We start from the raw sequence: 18,122 nt of genomic DNA on the forward strand, positions 1-18,122 counted from the left end.
TATCAATGTGGGATACAGATGTGAAAAAAACGGACCCCTGTGGGACTCGGCGGAGCACACAGATTTTGCGGGAGCACGTTCCCGTTAGGAAGTCTCTGATGCAATACGACCGGTGCCTTCAGGACCTGTGAGGCTGACTTTCCTTACCCCTCCACACCATCATCAAGGCAGGTGTGATTTTCCAGGCCAGGCGTACGGCCGGTCGCTCTCGCCAACCCCGGGTTTCCCTGGGGGCCCAGAGCCGTCGGGTCCCGCCGCCCAGTGGAGCTGGCTGCTCCGGCCTCACTGTCGGGGCGCCACCGCCCCCAGCCGGCTCAGAGGAACCCCTCACCGCCACCCTGTCCCAGGCGGCCGTTCCCCGAGGCCCGAGGGTCAGATCCTGGGGCCACCTCGAGGATTTCTCATACCTGCCCAGCCACCCCCAGCTTTTCAGGCGATACCAGAGGGTGGGCGTGGGGCTCCTGGCGCATCCGAGTCCCTCCCTGGAGTCCCCGACCCGCGGCCGCCCGGCCCGACGCTGCCCCGCCGCCCCGCAGGGCGGGAGCTGGCGCTGCGGGTGCGCCCAGGCCTGCCGGGCAGTTGCGCAAGTTGTGCTTCGGCGGCTATAAGAGGGGCAGGCAGGCATGGAACCCCGGAGGGATCGAGGAATCGCGGCGCCAGCAGCAGCGAGGTAAGTGCCCGGCTCTCTCCTTTCTCCTTCTCCGCCGGTCTTTCTTGGCAGGCCACCCAGCCCAGCCCACCCGGGACCCTGGGGAAACTGAGGCGGGCGAAGGGCAGGGCGGACGGCTTGGTTCTGGATTGGGGTAACTAACCGGTGGGAAGACGGCTGGGAGCCGGGGAACGCTAGCTTTGGGGCTGGGCTGTGCCTGCCCAGGAATCAGCGCTCCAGGAGCCACTCTGGGCCCCAGGAGACTGCCAGAGCCTCCAGCCCTGCCTTTGACATGCTTTGGAAATGGCCTTGAGCACACCCCCAAAGATCAGGATACCCCGCCCCCATGTGCAGAGGATGTGCGTTGAGTTTCTTAGGAGTGTGAGTTCTGAGGGTGTACAAGGAGTCTGGGTCTGCAGATGAAAATTCAGGCAACGTTTTCCAGCAGGGTTCCTGACTTGTGAATGCGAAGGACTGTATAAAACCCAGGCCATAGGATGGAGATGAGGAAGTAGGGGTGAGCAGAAAAACTGGGAGAACCCAAATCTCCCAAAGAAATTATGAAAGATCTCACTCCATCTGTCCTCAAAGTCATGAGAACTGCCTTCTACACTATGGATAAAATAGGTTTCCTTTGGGGTGACCAAACAGGGGATCATGGGAAAGGCCTGTTAAACTTTTCCCACTGTAACCATTTCTCTAGCCAAAACTGATAAATGCACACTATTGGCAGGTGGGCCCCCGGTGACACCTGCCAGGCCTGCCTTCTCTCCTGGCTTGGTTTCGATTTCTTGTGGATGGGTTTGCCTTCACACTCCAGTTTCTATAGCTTAAAGATGTGGTACTTTGGAAAAGTGAATTCTTAAATACCGTTTGATCCAAGTGACACTCGATGGTGACCTGGTTGTCATTTGAGAATAGCAGCCTTGGAGGGGATTGGAAGGTAGTCTGCAGGGGAGGCAAGGCGGAGGGCAGGGACTGGAAGGCACCACCCCAGATGCAAGAGCTCAAAGATTCCCCACGCTGTCCTCTGTCCAGCCTCTGGTGTTTGCTCTGTAGAGCCTAAGGTGGCAGTGCAGTGGGCAGCTAGGACCAGGTGGGACAGAGGGTATCCAGGCTCTTCCCACCGGGACGGTGTGCAGAACCACAGTCGCTCCCACTCTGATGCCCTCCTGAGCAGGAAGGTCTTGCTGATCTTTTCTCTCGTGCAGGCAGGGGGAAAAGGCATGAGAAAAGCAGTGGGTGTGGCTCAGTTCTTTGCTTTTCAAGCAGTTGAGGACATTGGGCTGAGGGGAACGTTTCCATGTTGGCCAAAGGAGCATCCCTCTCATATTTTGTACATCTTATGCCCAAAATAACTCTTCTTGGTATTTGGGGGAAATATTTTCCTCCCCCTCCATTCCAGGAAATGGCTCCAAGTGCCAAGGACAGAGCCAAGGAGATTGCAATGAATTCCTGCCCGTCAGCCACAGGCAGATGCCTCTCGCATCTGAGTGGCCTGTGCAGGGTGTGGAGGTGACCGCTTGGGAGAACCTGGGTCTTTGTCCCCGCTCTAGCCTCGATGCCACTTAGGGGGACGTGGTGGTGGTGGTCAGTGGGAGTCAGAGAGAGATTAGGGCTCCAGGGATGGGGAATCCTCATGGCGTGTGTATCCTTCAACCGCATGCATGTAATTGAAAGGACAACCGAGCCAATTTCTCCTGCAGTCAGTCAGTCAGTAGGCCCTGTTCCCACCAGCAGTAGGAGTCCAGTGGCAACAGCGCCCTCCTGGCCTGCGAGCCAGAGCCTTGGAATTCTTCTTTGTCCACACGGTTGTCTCAGAGAAGTAGAAAGAGAGGATGTTTCGGCTTAAAAACAACACACCTGCCACCTGGGCCCACAGAATCCTTTGCACGTCATGTGTGACAACAGATGTACCTTGCTTCTCAGCAATCGGCATTTTACAGTCTTTCCTGCTCCATTCATCCATTAGCTCTCTGGAATGATCGGTGTCGATGCTGATATCTCATCCATCCCACAGAAGATTTCATTCCCGTCTGTGCACATACTGAGTTTGTACTCTGGGGTACTCCAGACTGGGTGTGCCAAAGAAGTGGAGAAGCCACAGGGAAGACAGGCTGGGCAGAGCAGAGACCTCTGAAAAGGGCAGGAGGCCCAGAGCACAGTAGGAGGAGCCAGGCTGATGAATGGGACCAAGACAGGGAGTATCTGGGACAATAGTTAAGATGGAACAGAATTCAGGAAGCTGAATGGGAATAGGGGCCCATGTGGTGTTAGAGGACACCTGTGGGGTGCAAGAAGCCGTGAAAAGGAGATCAGGATTCTGCAGCATTTTCTGTCTTCATTAAGAAAACTTCTTAGAAATTCCTGCTGGGCAAAACTGAATTCTAGATGGACTTTAAAATGGAAGCAGCCTAACCATCTAGAGGTAGGTTAACCTCATTAGATAATGAAAACCAGAGATGGGAAATATTTCATTCACTCATTCCACAAACATTCAGTGAGGACCTACTCTGTGCCAAGGCCTTGGGGGAGATGTTGAACAAGGGACATATTCACCACTCCTGGCCCCAGCAGACATCAATGATTGATCACGGCACCTTGTCCCTCTCATACTGGAGGGGGCTTCAGATTCCTCTCCACTCAGCACTCCAAGGAACCACAAAACCTGATCAGAGTGGCCACAGGAATTGAAACCTATTTGTTGTCCTTGATGAGATCGAATCTAAGGGTAGTTTCTGATGAACAGAAAAACTATAACCCTTGCACCCACATTCTGGCTACCAATTAAGTATGTTAACCCGATTTCTCAACCAGGCTCCTTACTTGCAAATAAGCGAAAATCATTCATGCTAGCTCAGTGTTTTCAACTGCATATTGCAACCAACACTTAAAACCAGGATAGAGACTCTCCAGTATGCATCACCCATAGTGAAGATGAATTTTATTTCCTGACACTTGTTTTTCTTACAGGTGTGTATCTATATGTCTCCTGGATGAAAAAAATGTATATTCAGAAAGTTGAAAACTACTCAAGTGAGCAGCATATGTGAAAAAGTATCTCACCCTTGAGGCTAAGGACAGGGCGAGCCTAGAACCAACAAGGACAGGAACCAGAAAGAAGGTCAAGAAAAAGCACAAGCATTGACCATAATCCACACGCCCCCCTCCCCCCAGTGGGTAGATGGACCCTGGTCTCTCTTAACTACTCCATGCATGTGATGTCAGCCATGGCTACCCTTGAGTTTCTGAGTCTTCATCAGAGGCAAACTGGACTCCTCAGAGCATACATTAAATTCCTGGGAGAGATATTAACTGACCCAGTCAGGACCTGGAGGAGGAAAGGGAAGAGAAAAGAGTATTCTGCTTCTCTTGCCCACTACTGTTCATGCAAACATCGCCTCCAGGATTTGTGTGTGTGTGTGTGTGTGTGTGTCCTGCATAGGGCAGATCCCCCAGAAGGTCCCGGCCACCCATAGAATCAAGCCCAGGACATTCTAGCTGTCCAGCCTCACATACAGTACTCTTCTTCCATATTGAATTCTCTCAAACCCACCACGGTATATCCCAACTCCACACTCGCCCCTTGGCCTGGAATGCTCTGCTTGCTTCCCTCCCCCTGGGGAACTCCGGTCCTTCAGGTCTCAGTGCAAAGCTATCTCGGCTGCCCAGAGTCAGCCCTTTTCCCTGTGCTCCCCCAGCTCCATGTTCCTTCCCTTATAACTTTCACCAGGTTGTACTAAAATGAGTTATTTAAGCTTCTATCTGTTCCACTGGATTCTGAAGAACTCAGAGGACCCAGACTTCTCTGTCTCCTTCATCCTTTGTCCTTTCTTCATCCCCAAGTCCCTTCCTACTTAGAGTTAGGGAGAAAGAAATGAAGGAAGGCTGAGAGGGAAGAATGCAAGGGAACCAACAGGAAAGATTTCTACAGGGAGAGAGAAGGCATAGACTACCCAAAGCTTTTTCCTTAAAATGAATAGTAAATACCACATTCAGTTCAGTTCAGTTCAGTCGCTCAGTCGTGTCTGACTGTTTGCGACCCCATGAACCGCAGCACACCAGGCCTCCCTGTCCATCACCAACTCCCAGAGTTTACCCAAACTCATGTCCATTGAGTCAGTGATGCCATCCAACCATATCATCCTCTGTCAAATACCACATTACCTGAATTTAATTTGCACTAACAAACCAAAGATCATTGGAGTTGTTGTTCAGTTGCTCAGTTGGATCTGACTCTTTGTGACGCCATGGACCGCAGCACACCAGGCTTCCCTGTCCTTCACCATCTCCCAGAGCTTGCTCAAACTCAAGTCCATTGAGTCAGTGATGCCCTCCAATCATCTCACCCTCTGTCCTTATCTTTCCTAGCATCAAGGTCTTTTCCAATGAGTCAGCTCTTCACATCAGATGGCCAAAGTATTGGAGCTTCAGCTTTGGCATCAGTTCTTCCAATGAATATTCAGAGTTGATTTCCTTTAGGATTGACTGGTTTGATCTCCTTGCAGTCTAAGGGACTCTCAAGAGAGATTACTGGAGAGAGGGGTATAAAAAGCTGCTGGCTGGAGAAGAAGGAAGAGAGAAAGCTGTACCGGGCCCCTTGCTTACCTCTGGTACCTTCTATGGGGAGAAGGCAGAGGAGTTTGCATAGCTCAAAGCTAGTGGCCTTTACCAGCAAATGTCTGTGACCTGGAGCTTTCCCTATCTCCCCCACCACTCCCTCCACTGCTAGAACCAGGGGTAGGCCTGCCCTGGGCCCAGCTAAACTTCTAGTGTGTGTGTGTGTGTGTGTGTGTGTGTTTGTGTGTGTGTATGTGTGTGTGATATCTAGAGAAACACCTCCTACCTTGACATGGAGGCCCCCACTTGGTCTGCTGCATCCCCCAGGACAAGAGGGAAGGTGAGGGAGCTTATGTCTGGAGGCCACCAGCTTCTTGGGGAACCAAGAGGCAAGCTTGTCTGTGGAGAACGGGGCTCTGCAAGGAACTGCCAAGTGGGGGAACAAGGCCTGCAGTCAACCCTGGATGAGTAGAGGGGGGGACCAGTGCCCAGGACCCAGGTGAAGTCAGAGCAGGGGTCATGACAGGGTTGATGGCAAGGTTACAGGATTGTCTTCCATTAGCCTTGAGCCTGTTTTCTGTGATTACATTTCATTTTCTAGTGCTCCCCTGGGGGTAGGGAGTGGAGCTCATTCACTGGTTTTTCTCTTTTTTTCTCCAGCGCCCCTGTGGCAGGGGATGCTGGTAGACCTGATGGGGCATGGTCAGGTCTTAATTCAAGGAAAGGAAAGGCAGTCTGCAGCACACGTTAGTTGGCAGGGCGTCTAGAGGATGCATAGAACAGAGTGGGTGGTGGGGAAGCCAGCGGAGTGGAGGGGAGACCTCAGGGTGGAGAGCAAGCCTCCCCCCTCATGAGCTGCACACACAGTCCAGCTACCCCCTACCATCTCCCAGTACTGCCCCTTCCTCTCCAGGCTCAACATTTCAGCAGTTCTTCTGAGAAAAAGACAGCTCCTTAAACATTTAAAACTTCTAGAGGGAAAAGGCTTTGCAGCCCAGGCAGATGGCTGACACCTGCCTTTTTCTCTCATGGCTCCTCCCACCTCCACTCTACTCACTCTTGTCAGTGGCTCCAGCCAGCACTCCTGGGTCTGTGTCTGCAGCACCCCCTCCCCTTTTTTTTCCTGAACTGAGACCCACCCCCCCCCAGTTCCAGCTGTCAGCAGGACAGGCCCACCTGAGGTCCCACCAATACTAGCGAATCAGCATGAACGTTCGTTCATCAAACCTCTCCTCATGCCTTTCCCAATTTCTTGCTGCCTCCTTCTTGTCACCTGGGCTGCAAGTCCAAGCCTGGAAATGATCAGAGGGCCTCACTTCCACAGAAGGAAGCCTGGCCTCCCTGCCTGGCACTCACAGCTCCGCCCCTCCCATCACACCTCCCATGCCAGCCGGAAGCCACCATTTTCTGAACCCTCTGCTGGGGCTTCCCCTCTCCTCCTCCTTCACAGACACAATCCCACTCCTCCATTCTCAGTGTGTGTTAGCCGCTCAGTCCATCCGACTCTTTGTGACCCCATGGACTGTAGCCCGCCAGGCTCCTCTATTCATGGAATTCTCCAGGCAAGAATACTGGAGTGGGTTGCCATTCCCTTCTCTAGGGGATCTTCCCGATCCAGGGATTGAACGCAGGTCTCCTGCATTGCAGGCAGATTCTTTACCATCAGAGCCACCAGGGAAGCCCCTACATTCTCAAGGCCCTTACTAAATGCCACCTCCTCCAAGATGCTTCCTCCATTCCCTCACTGGAAATAACAGTGACAACAGCTAACATGTATTGGGATTGACCATGTGCCAGGCACAGAGCAAGCATTCTCCATCACATAACAGCCACAGGTAGGAATTATGATTCATTTCATCCCCATTTTACAGCTAAGCAAACGGAGTCTCCAAGAGATCAGCAAACTTTCCCAAGGCCCTGTTGAGCTTCTCTTGTGGCTCGGATGGTAAAGAATTCGCCTGCAATGCAGGAGACCTCGGTTTGATCCCTGGGTTGGGAAGATCTCCTGGAGAAGGGAAAGGCTACCCACTCTAGTATTCTGGCCTGGAGAATTCCATGGACTGTATAGTCCATGGGGTCACAAAGAGTCAGACACAACTGAGTGACTTTCACTTTCACATGCTCTAACTGAAACATAGTTCTGCTGAGCTCTAGAGCTCATAGTTTTATTCATGAGTCCCTCCCTTGAGTTATCCAAGGCATTTTATTTCTTTAAACATTCTTCCTTGCATTGTATTGATAGTTAATTAGGTAAATTCTTAAACCTGATGAAGAGCACAACAGTTTTGTTCTTTACTTTTATTTTTAACAAATAACACATGTAAGTAGTTGACAATGCTGAATGCTGTGGTGTACTACCTGGGCTTCCTGGGAAAACCACCAGTTCAGCCTCAACCATCCCCACTCCTGATCCCAGTTTCCTGTGGTTGCATGTCTCTTTCATCTCTGCCTCTGGCCCACAGTGGGCCATCCATACATGTTAGATGTCAACCATCAAATAGATGTTGAGTAACTATTATGCTTCCAATAGTCATGTACAGATTGAGAGTTGGACCATAAAGAAGACTGAGCACTGAAGAACTGATGCTTTTGAACTGTGGTCCTGGAGAAGACTCTTTAGAGTCCCTTGGACAGCAAGGAGATCAAACCAGTCAATCCTAAAGGAAATCAACCTTGACTATTTATTGAAAAGACCAATGTTGAAGCTGAAGCTCCAATAAATTGGCCACACAACGAAAAGAATCAACTCATTGGAAAAGACTGATGCTGGGAAAGATTGAAGGCAAAAGGAGAAGGAGGAGACAGAGAATTAGATGGTTGGATGGCAACACTGATTCAACAGACGTGAATTTGAGCAAACTCTGGGAGATAGTGAGGGATGGGAAGCCTGGCCTGCTGCAGTCCATGGGGGCTCAAAGAGTCAGACACGACTCAGTGACTGGACAACAACAGCAAAACTATTATGTGTCCAGTGCTGTGCTCGGTGAAGTTGTAATTGCTGTCCTGCTCTTACCAGCCACTCCCCACGAACTGAACATCTCAGGCCACGGCCAGGCCCCACCCTGGTAGTGACACTGAAGCAAACCAAAAAAGTCTTGATGTCTGATCAAGTCTGATGTCTGTGTCCAGGTGAATAAATTAATTAGCATTAAGTTTGGCCACGTTTAGCAGAGATCCAAAATAACAGTGGCTTCACCAAGACAGAGGCGACGTCTCTCACTCATTCAGCACAAGTCCAGGGATAGGTGGTCCACGCAAGTATGTCATCTCAGCTCCAGGAAGTGCTCAGGGACCCAGCCACCTCCAGCTCCCTACGTCACCGTTCACACAATGAGGCCGTCATCCTCATGATCCGAGAGGCACAAGAACACAGGATGTGCATTCATGCTAAGTCGCTTCAGTTTTGTCTGACTTTTTGCAACCTAGTGGACTGTAGCCTGCCAGGCTCCTCTGTCCATAGGATTCTCCAGGCAAAAATACTGCATGGGGTGCGATGCCCTCCTCCAGGAGATCTTCCTGACCCAGGGATCGAACCCTCATCTCTCACATCTCCAACATTGGCAGGCAGGCTCTTTACCACTAGTGCCACCTAAGAAACCCAGGAGACAGACTACCGCATCCGTGATTCAGGCATCAGGATGGAGGAGGGGACAGAAAAGGGAGGAGCAAGGCATACGGTGCGAGAACTGCCACATCGCACTTCTGCTTGTATTCAGTTGTCCAGAATCAGCAGCTGGGAAATAAAGTATTTATTCTGAATGGCCACCTCTCTATCTAAACTTGGATGTTCTGTTAATTGGGAAGAAGGGAATAGATCCTGGAGACGAATCACCAGCCTCTAGCAAAAGGGTTAGATGTGCAATAGGACTTCTCTGGTGGTCCAGTGGTTAAGACTCCATGCTTCCAATGCAAGGGACCCAGGTTTGATCCCTTGTTGGGGAACTAAGATCCCATGTGCCTCAAAGTGCAGCAAAAAAAAATTTTTTTAATTAAAAGGGTTAGATGTGTGGATGTGTGTGTGTGCACACCTAGGTATGCTGTGTTATACATGTGAGCACGTGGTTTCATGTTGTGTGTGTGGGTGGACCGGGGTCTCCTCATCACTTTGATCTCAGATGGGCCTGTTACGCATTCTCTCTGCAGCGCCCCCAGGGAGCTCCCCTAACCCTGGCCTGTCCTCTTAGGCAGGCTTACTCAGCAGCAGCTTCTCAATTCCACATCTCAAGGAACTGTGATTTATTTTCAGTGCCCACTGAAGCGTATTATCCATGGTGATCGAGGGGGCTAGTAAAACTGTTTTTCCACTCAGGTATTACAAGGTGGCCATGACATGCGAGTGACTATGATCAGAGTTAATCTGGTAATAAATTCTCTTGGGAAGGAGGGTATCATTAATACATAAATCCTAGAAGAGGTTACCACTCAATCTTGTGCCTCAGGGGGAGGACCCCAAAATACCAGGCACCCTCTTGAGATGCCCAGGGAAGGCAAGGGGCAAGATGCTAGATTCAGGTTGGCTACAGGTAGTGTTGCGGAAGCATTTCAAGTTCTGCCAAATAATTACACAATTAAAAAAAAAAAGCTGACATTTTCCCCCTGTCCCCCACCCCTATCCTCCACCTACACCCTTACACACACACATACACACATAAAGACAGGGACTTTACAGGTGCTTTTCAGTTACCCTTAGATCCAAGTGATGTTATTTGTTCCATTTCACTGATGGGAACTGATGCTTTAGGGAATTAAATCTTGCCCAGAGACACTCGGTGAATAAGGGCGGAGCCCACTGATGAAGCTTTGGTGTCTAACCACTGGCTTCCACTTTTGCTAGGGTTTCCTGGACTCATGCTGAGGGATTAGCACTATTTAATTCCATTCTTCAAGCATTTGGTGGAAATGTTTACTCAGAGAATGAGGAGTTAATAGAGGTAGTATTGAATTTTTAGGAGCCAAAACAAGCACAAAACCATTTGAAGTACCCTCTCTCAAATTACTTATACTTTTCATACATGAAATAATTATGGGGGTACAATCTCTTAGCTTCATCCTAGAATAGAGCAGGGTGTGTGTTCCCAAGTGCCACAGTTCCAGGAGCTGCCCTTGGTCAGACATCAGGGTGGCTTATAATTTGGACTTTTCTCCAGGCTTCCCTTAAAGCCTGGAGAAACTGGTGGGGTGGGGTAGAAAGTGTTCCAGCTTTTCTGGGTGTGGCACCTTTGGCTATGAATCCTAGCTTTGCAGCTTACTTGTTTGACTTTGGACAAGTCCGCATGTTTTCTTGGGTTTCACGTTTCCCCGTTGATAAAATTCAGATTTTAAAAATCCCATACTTTTGATCAAGCATTATAATATAGAAATAGACTGCTTCTTTCTTTTTTTGAATTAATGATTTAGTTTTGGTTGTCCTAGATCTTCATTGCTGTGTGTGAGCTTTCTCTGGTTGCGGGGAGCCAGGGTGACTTCGTTGCAGTGCTCGGGCTCCTCACTGCAGCGGCTTCTCTTGTTTCAGGGCACAGGCTCTAGATGCGTGAGCTTCAGTAGTCGCAGCACCTGGGCTCAGTAGCTGTGTTTTGAGGGCTCTAGAGCGCAGGCTCAGTAGTTCTGGCTCATGGGCTTAGCTGCTCCACCACATGTGGAATCTTCCCAGACCAAGGATCCAACCTGTGTCTCCTGCATTGGCTGGTAGATTCTCATCCACTGTACCACCAACAAAGTTCCAAAAGCTTATTTATTTTCTTTTCTTGCTTGTGGGATATTAGTTCCCCAACCAGGGATTGAACCTGGGCCACCATGGTGAAAGCACCAAGTTCTAAACACTGTACCACCAGGGAATTCCCAAGACTGCTTACTTCTATTATAGTGTCAGAATATGAATTATACTAATATTGCCACCTATGGCGGAGAAGGCAATGGCACCCTACTCCAGTGCTCTTGCCTGGAAAATCCCATGGACGGAGGAGCCTGGTAGGCTGCAGTCTAAGGGGTCGCTGAGAGTCGGACACGACCAAGTGACTTCCTACTTTCACTTTCCACTTTCATGCATTGGAGAAGGAAATGGCAACCCACTCCAGTGTTCTTGCCTGGAGAATCCCAGGGACAGGGGAGCCTGGTGGGCTGCCGTCTATGGGGTCGCACAGAGTCGGACACCACTGAAGCAACGCAGCAGCAGCAGCCACCTATAGACAGAAAATGCATTATCTGTTTTTAATCAAGACCCAGATGAAACAGAACACAAAAAGCAGAGATGAACTTCTCTGCCATCTCCAAAACCTTCATGTTAATACTTATACCCATAATCATTCTTTCAGGCTCATCCACACATACTTAGCATGGATCATTGGCCAGACTTGCAGGCATTTAACCTGATTACCTTTTGCCTCATGTATCTCATTAAAACTTCACAGCTTAATCAAGGACCAGCATATTATGAATGTTAGAATTCACGGTTCCATGACTTTGGAGTTTCAGACATCCTGAGTGAACACGGTAGGCTGAGAGTGTATGTGCCCTCTCTGGCCTTCAGGTCTTTGTACCAGCTGCTCTCTTGGCCACTTATGGCAACCACTTTATATTCTTCCAAGACCTCTCCTTCACCTTCAATACCCAGCTCAGGCGACACCTCTTCCCAGGGAAGCCACTTTGTAATCCTGCGATATCTTGTCCTTCTTGTAGAGCTCTTTCTTAAAAAAAAAAAAAAATATATATATATATATATAAAATTTATTTTTAATTGAAGGGTAATTGCTTTACAATATTGTGTTGGTTTCAGCCATACTTGCAGAGCTCTTTCCTCCTGTACTGTTATGGCCTGTTTACTATCTTCCCTATTAAACTGGAAACATTTTGAGAGTAAAAAAACATCCGTTGTTCACTGTGGCATCCTTGGTGCCCAGCACTGCGTCTGACATTATCAGACCTTCTGTAAGTGCCCGTCGGAGTCAGGCTCCCAATGGGAGAGAAAGGAAGCAATAAAGCCAGTGGTAAATGCCATCACGGAGGTATCAGTGTGCTGCTGTGAGAGAGTAATGAAGAGGACAGTCACGTAATCTCTAATAATAGGGTAGTAATAGAGAACCTTTCACAACTCCTTTAAAGCTCTTTCACGCGCATTATCTAATTTGATCCTCATAAAACCCTGGAGATAGGTACATTGCGGGGATACAGGGGGAGTTTTTAGCGGTTATGGGATATGCCTGAAGTCGTACAGCTATTAAATGTCTGGATTCAAACCAGACCTTGAAAGCCCGCCGTCCATCCGCTCGTGCCCTGGCTTACTGCTGTGTGGTCTACAGCACACCTCCTGTGGTTTTCTTGATTCCGCCGCACCTCTCCCCAGGGGAGTGCCTTTCATTACTGTCATTTCTAGACAATGAATTGTCTTTGAGGAGATGATAGCCATGGCAGACAGCAAATCTCGTTGTTATCCGCATCCGAAGACGTGGATGCGGGTGGTAACGGATCACATGGGTGTTCTCTGAGATCGGCGACGTGCCACATGTGGTTTCTTCTGTTTTCAGGCCCCAGAAGCCCATCCCGGGAAGGAAAATGCGCTGTGGACCCCTGTACCAATTCCTGTGGCTTTGGCCCTATCTGTCCTACGTGGAGGCTGTGCCCATCCGCAAGGTCCAGGATGACACCAAAACCCTCATCAAGACGATTGTCACCAGGATCAATGACATCTCACACACGGTAGGGAGGGACTGGGAGATGAGGTAGAACCGTGGCCATCCTGTGGGGGACCCCAGAGGTTGGCGGAGGAAGCTGTGCAGCCTTGCACAGGGCCCCAGCAGCCTGGATGCCCCCCTGGCATAAAGACAGCTCCTCTCCTCCTCCACTTCCCTTGCCTCCCGCCTTCTCACTCTCCTCCCTCCCAGACCAGAATCCTAGTGCCCAGGCCCAGAGGGAGTCACAGAGGTCCTGGGGTCCCCTTGGCAGGTGGCCAGAACCCCAGCAGCACTCCCTCTGGGCCTCCATCTCATTTCTAGAATGTTTTAGTCATTAGGCATTCTTCCTGGCTGGTAACTGAGCTCAGACCCTGCTAAGCTTCTTCTCATTACTGCCGGCCCTGCCCATCAAGCCCTCTTCAGATACAACCCTCTGTGTTTTTGTAAACAGTTATCAGTGTCTCTTGAGGCATTTTTTCTGAGGTCCACAAGCTCAGACCTGCAACCATAGGTGAGGTCTGTATTTAGAATGAGGGAGATGTCTGTAAAGTCTTAAGCTAGTCAGGATCCACAAGGTTTTTAAACTCCAATTTCCTCATCTAGAAAATGAAAGTGGGAAAGTGTTAGTTGCTCAGTCATGTCCAACTCTTTAAGACCCCATGAACTGTAGTCTACCAGGCTCCTCTGTCCATGAAATTCTTCAGGCAAGAATACCGGAGTGGCTTGTCATTTTCTTCTCCCAACAAGATCTTCCCAACCCAGGGATTGAACCTGGGTCTTCTAAATTGCAGGCAGATTCTTTACCATCTGAGCCACCAGGGAAACCCATAAGAACTTGTGAAGACTATTAAGATAGTCATTTAGACAACAAGACTATCTTAATAGTCTTCATAAGGTCTTCATGAGACTAAATTAGATAAAGCAAGTGACCCTCCCTGCATACCCTTGCAGAACCAGAACTGTGTGTGCCCTCTTTCAAGGTTTTCAGTCATGACTTTTGATAGCTTCCCACCTTAAAATCCAACTTGCTCACCTGCGTGGAGCAATCTGGAGACTTCCACATCTCCTGACCACTCTATATTTCTAACAGTGGCTTTGGGAAGCCAGGGAGCAGTTAGGTAGCCAGAAGCGGGGACAGATCAGAAATAGACAGTGTCTGCATTTCCTAGAGAAAAGCCCTTAAATTCCTTGCTTTCAAAACAGTCATTCAGCAAGCTGTACACAATAGACCCAGAGTGCCCCAACCTGTGTGGTGCGGGGATTGATTGCTGTGGGTGGCAGGGGAGGGGAGAGCCCCTCCTGGTAACCAGGGTTACTTGAGCAGAGCAGTGAGCTGGGGCATTGCTGGGGTGATGGCCTGAATCCCTTAGAGGGTGAGACTTCCTGGAGAATCTGACTGTGAGGGAGGAGTCTGCTTGGGGTGGAAGAGTTGGGGATGGGGAATGTACGGAAGACCTCAATGCCTGGGGAAGAAACTCAAGCAGGAAATAGGGAGTCATGGCTGGTTCTATAGCAGAGTCATTTGGAAAAGGGAACAGCCTGCAAAGGCTGGTCTGGAGGCAAAGGGCAGGGTGGTTTGGGAAGGGCAGAAAGATAGGAGCCCAGGAGACCAGCTTGGAAACATGGTGGTCACATGGGCACAAGAAGTAAGGGCCCAGGGAGGATGGTGTGGAAGTGGGGAGGAAGAACCTCTATGCTCTAGGGAAAGGCAGAGTCAGGGGAGCTCTGAGGAGCTGCCCTCTCTCCCACTGAGCTCTTGCTCTCCCCTTCCTCCTGCATAGCAGTCCGTCTCCTCCAAACAGAGGGTCACTGGTTTGGACTTCATCCCTGGGCTCCACCCTCTCCTGAGTTTGTCCAAGATGGACCAGACATTGGCGATCTACCAACAGATCCTCACCAGTCTGCCTTCCAGAAATGTGGTCCAAATATCTAATGACCTGGAGAACCTCCGGGACCTTCTCCACCTGCTGGCCGCCTCCAAGAGCTGCCCCTTGCCACAGGTCAGGGCCCTGGAGAGTTTGGAGAGCTTGGGCGTCGTCCTGGAAGCCTCCCTCTACTCCACCGAGGTGGTGGCCCTGAGCCGGCTGCAGGGGTCACTACAGGACATGTTGCGGCAGCTGGACCTCAGTCCTGGGTGCTGAAGCCTTGAAGGCCTCTCTTCCCAAAGTCCAGGGAAGAAACCTGAGCTTCTGGCTGTCCACAGGAGAAGAGAGCCTATGTGGGCATCCTTTATGCAGGCCAGCGGGCCATTTCTCTCTCGCTCCTCTCAGCCGCTCTTCCAAAGGCAGAAAACTGCGAGGCAGGAAACCAAAGATATAAATACAGGTTCCACGCCCACCAGGAAGGGGGGCCCATCCAGCAAACAGTAGACCGGAGCTGGGATTTTCACAGCAGTCTTCCTCCGTGTTCCAGCTCCCTCTCACTGCATGCTTCAGCGTGACCTGGGGTGATTTCAGAGCCTTTGGACCATCAAGCAAGATTCCCTCTGAGAATCCAGGGAGCATCATGAAGGCCACAGCACATACAGCTGGATATTCCCACACAACACACGATGGAAGCATTTATTTATTTATTATGCATTTTATTTTGAATGAATTTGAAGCAAAACACCAGCTTTTCCAGGCTCTTTGGGGTCAGCTGGGGCGAGGGAAGCTACTGGGGTGCCCATCGACAGGCCTCGCCGAGGCAAACCCATTTTGAGTGACTTGAGGCCTCTCAAGTTTGTTCTCCAGGGACTGGCTTTGTTTCTACTGTGACTGACTTTAAATTACAGTGTTTGCAATGGCATTGCTCTGAATGGATCTCGAAGGACCAAGTTGTTTTAAAAAGAAAAAGATTAATTTTGTCAAGTGTAATATATCGCTGGGTATACCCGGAGGTGGAAAATGTGTTGATGGGAGCGGGGGAGATCCAGAATGTATTTTCTGAGTAACATTTGTGTGATGGACTCTTTGGATGGGGTGAGGTCATCTTCTCATCTTTGTGGTTTTCATGAAGAGGAGATGACTCCTTCAGGGGGATTGTGGGGGTTTGCCAACCATCCATGGATGGAGCGGTGGGGGCACTGAAGCTGAAGACCGTCAGGGTAGTGGTGAGCTCTGGCCTTGACTGTTAGAGAGTGGTCTTGCTCATCAGGAAGTGAGGACCCCACACTGGAGATGGTGACCCCCAGAGCAGGGGTCCTTGGTGTGAATGGTCTGGGTTGACCCCACATTGTGTTGATAACATGGTCGTGACCTTCTTTGGGATTTGTATGCTCACCCAAAGCAAGGCCATGTTTCCTATCCATTTGGGAAGGATTTTTATTCCAGTGGGAAGGGGAAGTATTCCAGTGTGGACTTCAGTGGATGGTCCCTCGACCTGGGTCAGCAATGGGTCAGTTGAGGCCCAAGACCCCAGGACCAGCCCCCAGGAGCCTCCTTCTCACGAGTGGTCATGTGCAGTAGAACAAAAGAGGAGGCTTGGGTTTCCCACCGTCCTGCCATTGTGATGCAGCCATCACACAACAGGGGGTGGATCCGTCCAAGGAAATTGGAATCTAAGCAACCAATTTTAAGACTGAGCACCTACTTGTGCTCAGCCCCAACTGGTGCTATGGGCTGAGAAGCTCACCAAATAAATATTAAAATGCAAGCCCTGCCCTCAGGGACCTTGCATTCCAGATGGTAGAATCCCACTCACCAGCACGCAAAGGCTGCCGTTTCACCATGGCAACTGAGCAGCTGAGACAGTGCAGTCCTCAGCAGGTGGGAAATGCTGAGCTGTGGAGGGCAGTGCCCAGGGGCCTACAGGCTAACTGTGCTTGCACTTGGTAGCATTTTTACTTTTCAGGGCACGTCAGCATCTATTACTGTGATGCCACATCCCTTTGAAGCGGGATAGCTAAGAATTTAACAAGAAGAAAATACCTAAGACCATAACAGCAGACAGGGGGCAGGACCAAGACTAGAATCCTGGTCCTCTGACCTCCAGAGTGCCTCTTGAGCCAGGTGGTAGTCTCTGGAGATGTGAACAAAGTAGGGCAGGGAGGGCAGGAGTGTTTGCTGGAAGAGAGTTCCGAGGCCTATTTTGCAGGCGGTGAGGGAAGTGAATTGCCTGGAGGGAAGAGGCTGTTTTGTTTGAAGCTTCGGTCTGAGACACCGAAGGGAGGTGATAGGGTGAGCAGCTAGTTACAAAGAAAGGCAGAGAAAGGAAAGATGGGAGGGAAGGGTTATGTTGAAGAGGACTTCAGGGGCAAAGACATTTGCTACTGAAAGAGATAAGGGTGAAAGTTCTAGAACGAGACTCATGTGATGGACAGAGTCACACCTGCTCGAGAAGATAAGTCCTGATGATCACAGCCCAGTCAGACAGGGATGTTTTAAGCCTTTTGCTCACAAAACCTGGCATGGCACTAGGGCTCGTTCCCAGAGTGTGAAACTTCCAAAATATAAATGATTGTGTTTTTCTGTAACTTAAAACAATTTTTTTTGTTCCAAAAAGTCCAAATAAATGGCCTTTGCCCCTTGGTCCTTATTTTTGGTCGTCTGCTGTGGAGGGGCTCCAGAAGGGCTGCCTGTGTGTGACAGGGCACCGCCTGGCTGGCCCCAGTCCATCCCTGGGATCAGCTCTGCCTGGGCTTGGCCAAAGCCAGCCACCAGTTATTCAGGCTAAAGGATTCCCCCAAAGCCCAGAGCACTTGCTGCACCAGAGGCTATACAGATCAGCCTTAAGAAAAACAAAGCAGCCAACTATTCCAGAAACAAAAACTGAGAAAGGAGCAACCGCAACGAAACCATACATAAAATCATGTGGCCCAGTAACAGACCAGGTGCGCAGACTGGAAGAGACCGGACTGGTCTTGTCTACGACACAGAGCACACTCACTCACCTCTGTGGTGCAGTTTGGACCTGAGAGTTTCAAAACTCAAGCCCCAGGGAGGACCCAGGGGGCCGGCCCCTCAAAGGCAGTCACTTCCACAGGTGAAAAATTGCTCCTCCAAAAATTTCTGATTTCTCTGGAGAGTTTAATGAGATAATGACCTAGCAGAGTGTCAGCCTTAAAACAGATTTTTCTTCTCTTCACATCACAATTAGCTGCTGCTGCTGCTAAGTCACTTCAGTCGTGTCCGACTCTGTGTGACCCCATAGATGGCAGCCCACCAGGCTCCTCCGTCCCTGGGATTCTCCAGGAAAGAACACTGGAGTGGGTTAGCAGCAGGCTTTAAATGTCAGTGATCCAGGCCCAGGGAACACACTCGTGCAAA

The 18,122-nt window shown here is 50.0% G+C and overlaps 1 protein-coding gene across 3 annotated transcripts; it reads left to right on the forward strand.

Moving 5' to 3' along the window:
- The first annotated feature begins 545 nt into the window (after window positions 1-545).
- Window positions 546-17,383, forward strand: LEP (leptin). Of its 3 annotated transcripts, none has more exons than XM_044946370.2 (3): window positions 546-670; window positions 12,730-12,901; window positions 14,661-17,383. In XM_044946370.2, exons 1-3 carry the CDS (start codon window positions 624-626, stop codon window positions 15,015-15,017), a joined length of 576 nt encoding a protein of 191 aa, XP_044802305.1. In that variant the 5' UTR covers window positions 546-623; the 3' UTR covers window positions 15,018-17,383.
- The last annotated feature ends 739 nt before the right edge of the window (window positions 17,384-18,122 follow it).

Source organism: Bubalus bubalis, chromosome 8 (assembly GCF_019923935.1).
Source record: "Bubalus bubalis isolate 160015118507 breed Murrah chromosome 8, NDDB_SH_1, whole genome shotgun sequence".
Lineage (NCBI taxonomy): Eukaryota > Metazoa > Chordata > Mammalia > Artiodactyla > Bovidae > Bubalus > Bubalus bubalis.

Coding starts and splice junctions, on each gene's coding strand:
- LEP (XM_044946369.2), top strand. CDS start 624: ATGGAACCCCGGAGGGATCGAGGAATCGCGGCGCCAGCAGCAGCGAG. Junction 671..12,729: donor GCGGCGCCAGCAGCAGCGAG/GTAAGTGCCCGG, acceptor TTCTGTTTTCAG/GCCCCAGAAGCCCATCCCGG. Junction 12,902..14,657: donor TCAATGACATCTCACACACG/GTAGGGAGGGAC, acceptor CCTCCTGCATAG/CAGTCCGTCTCCTCCAAACA.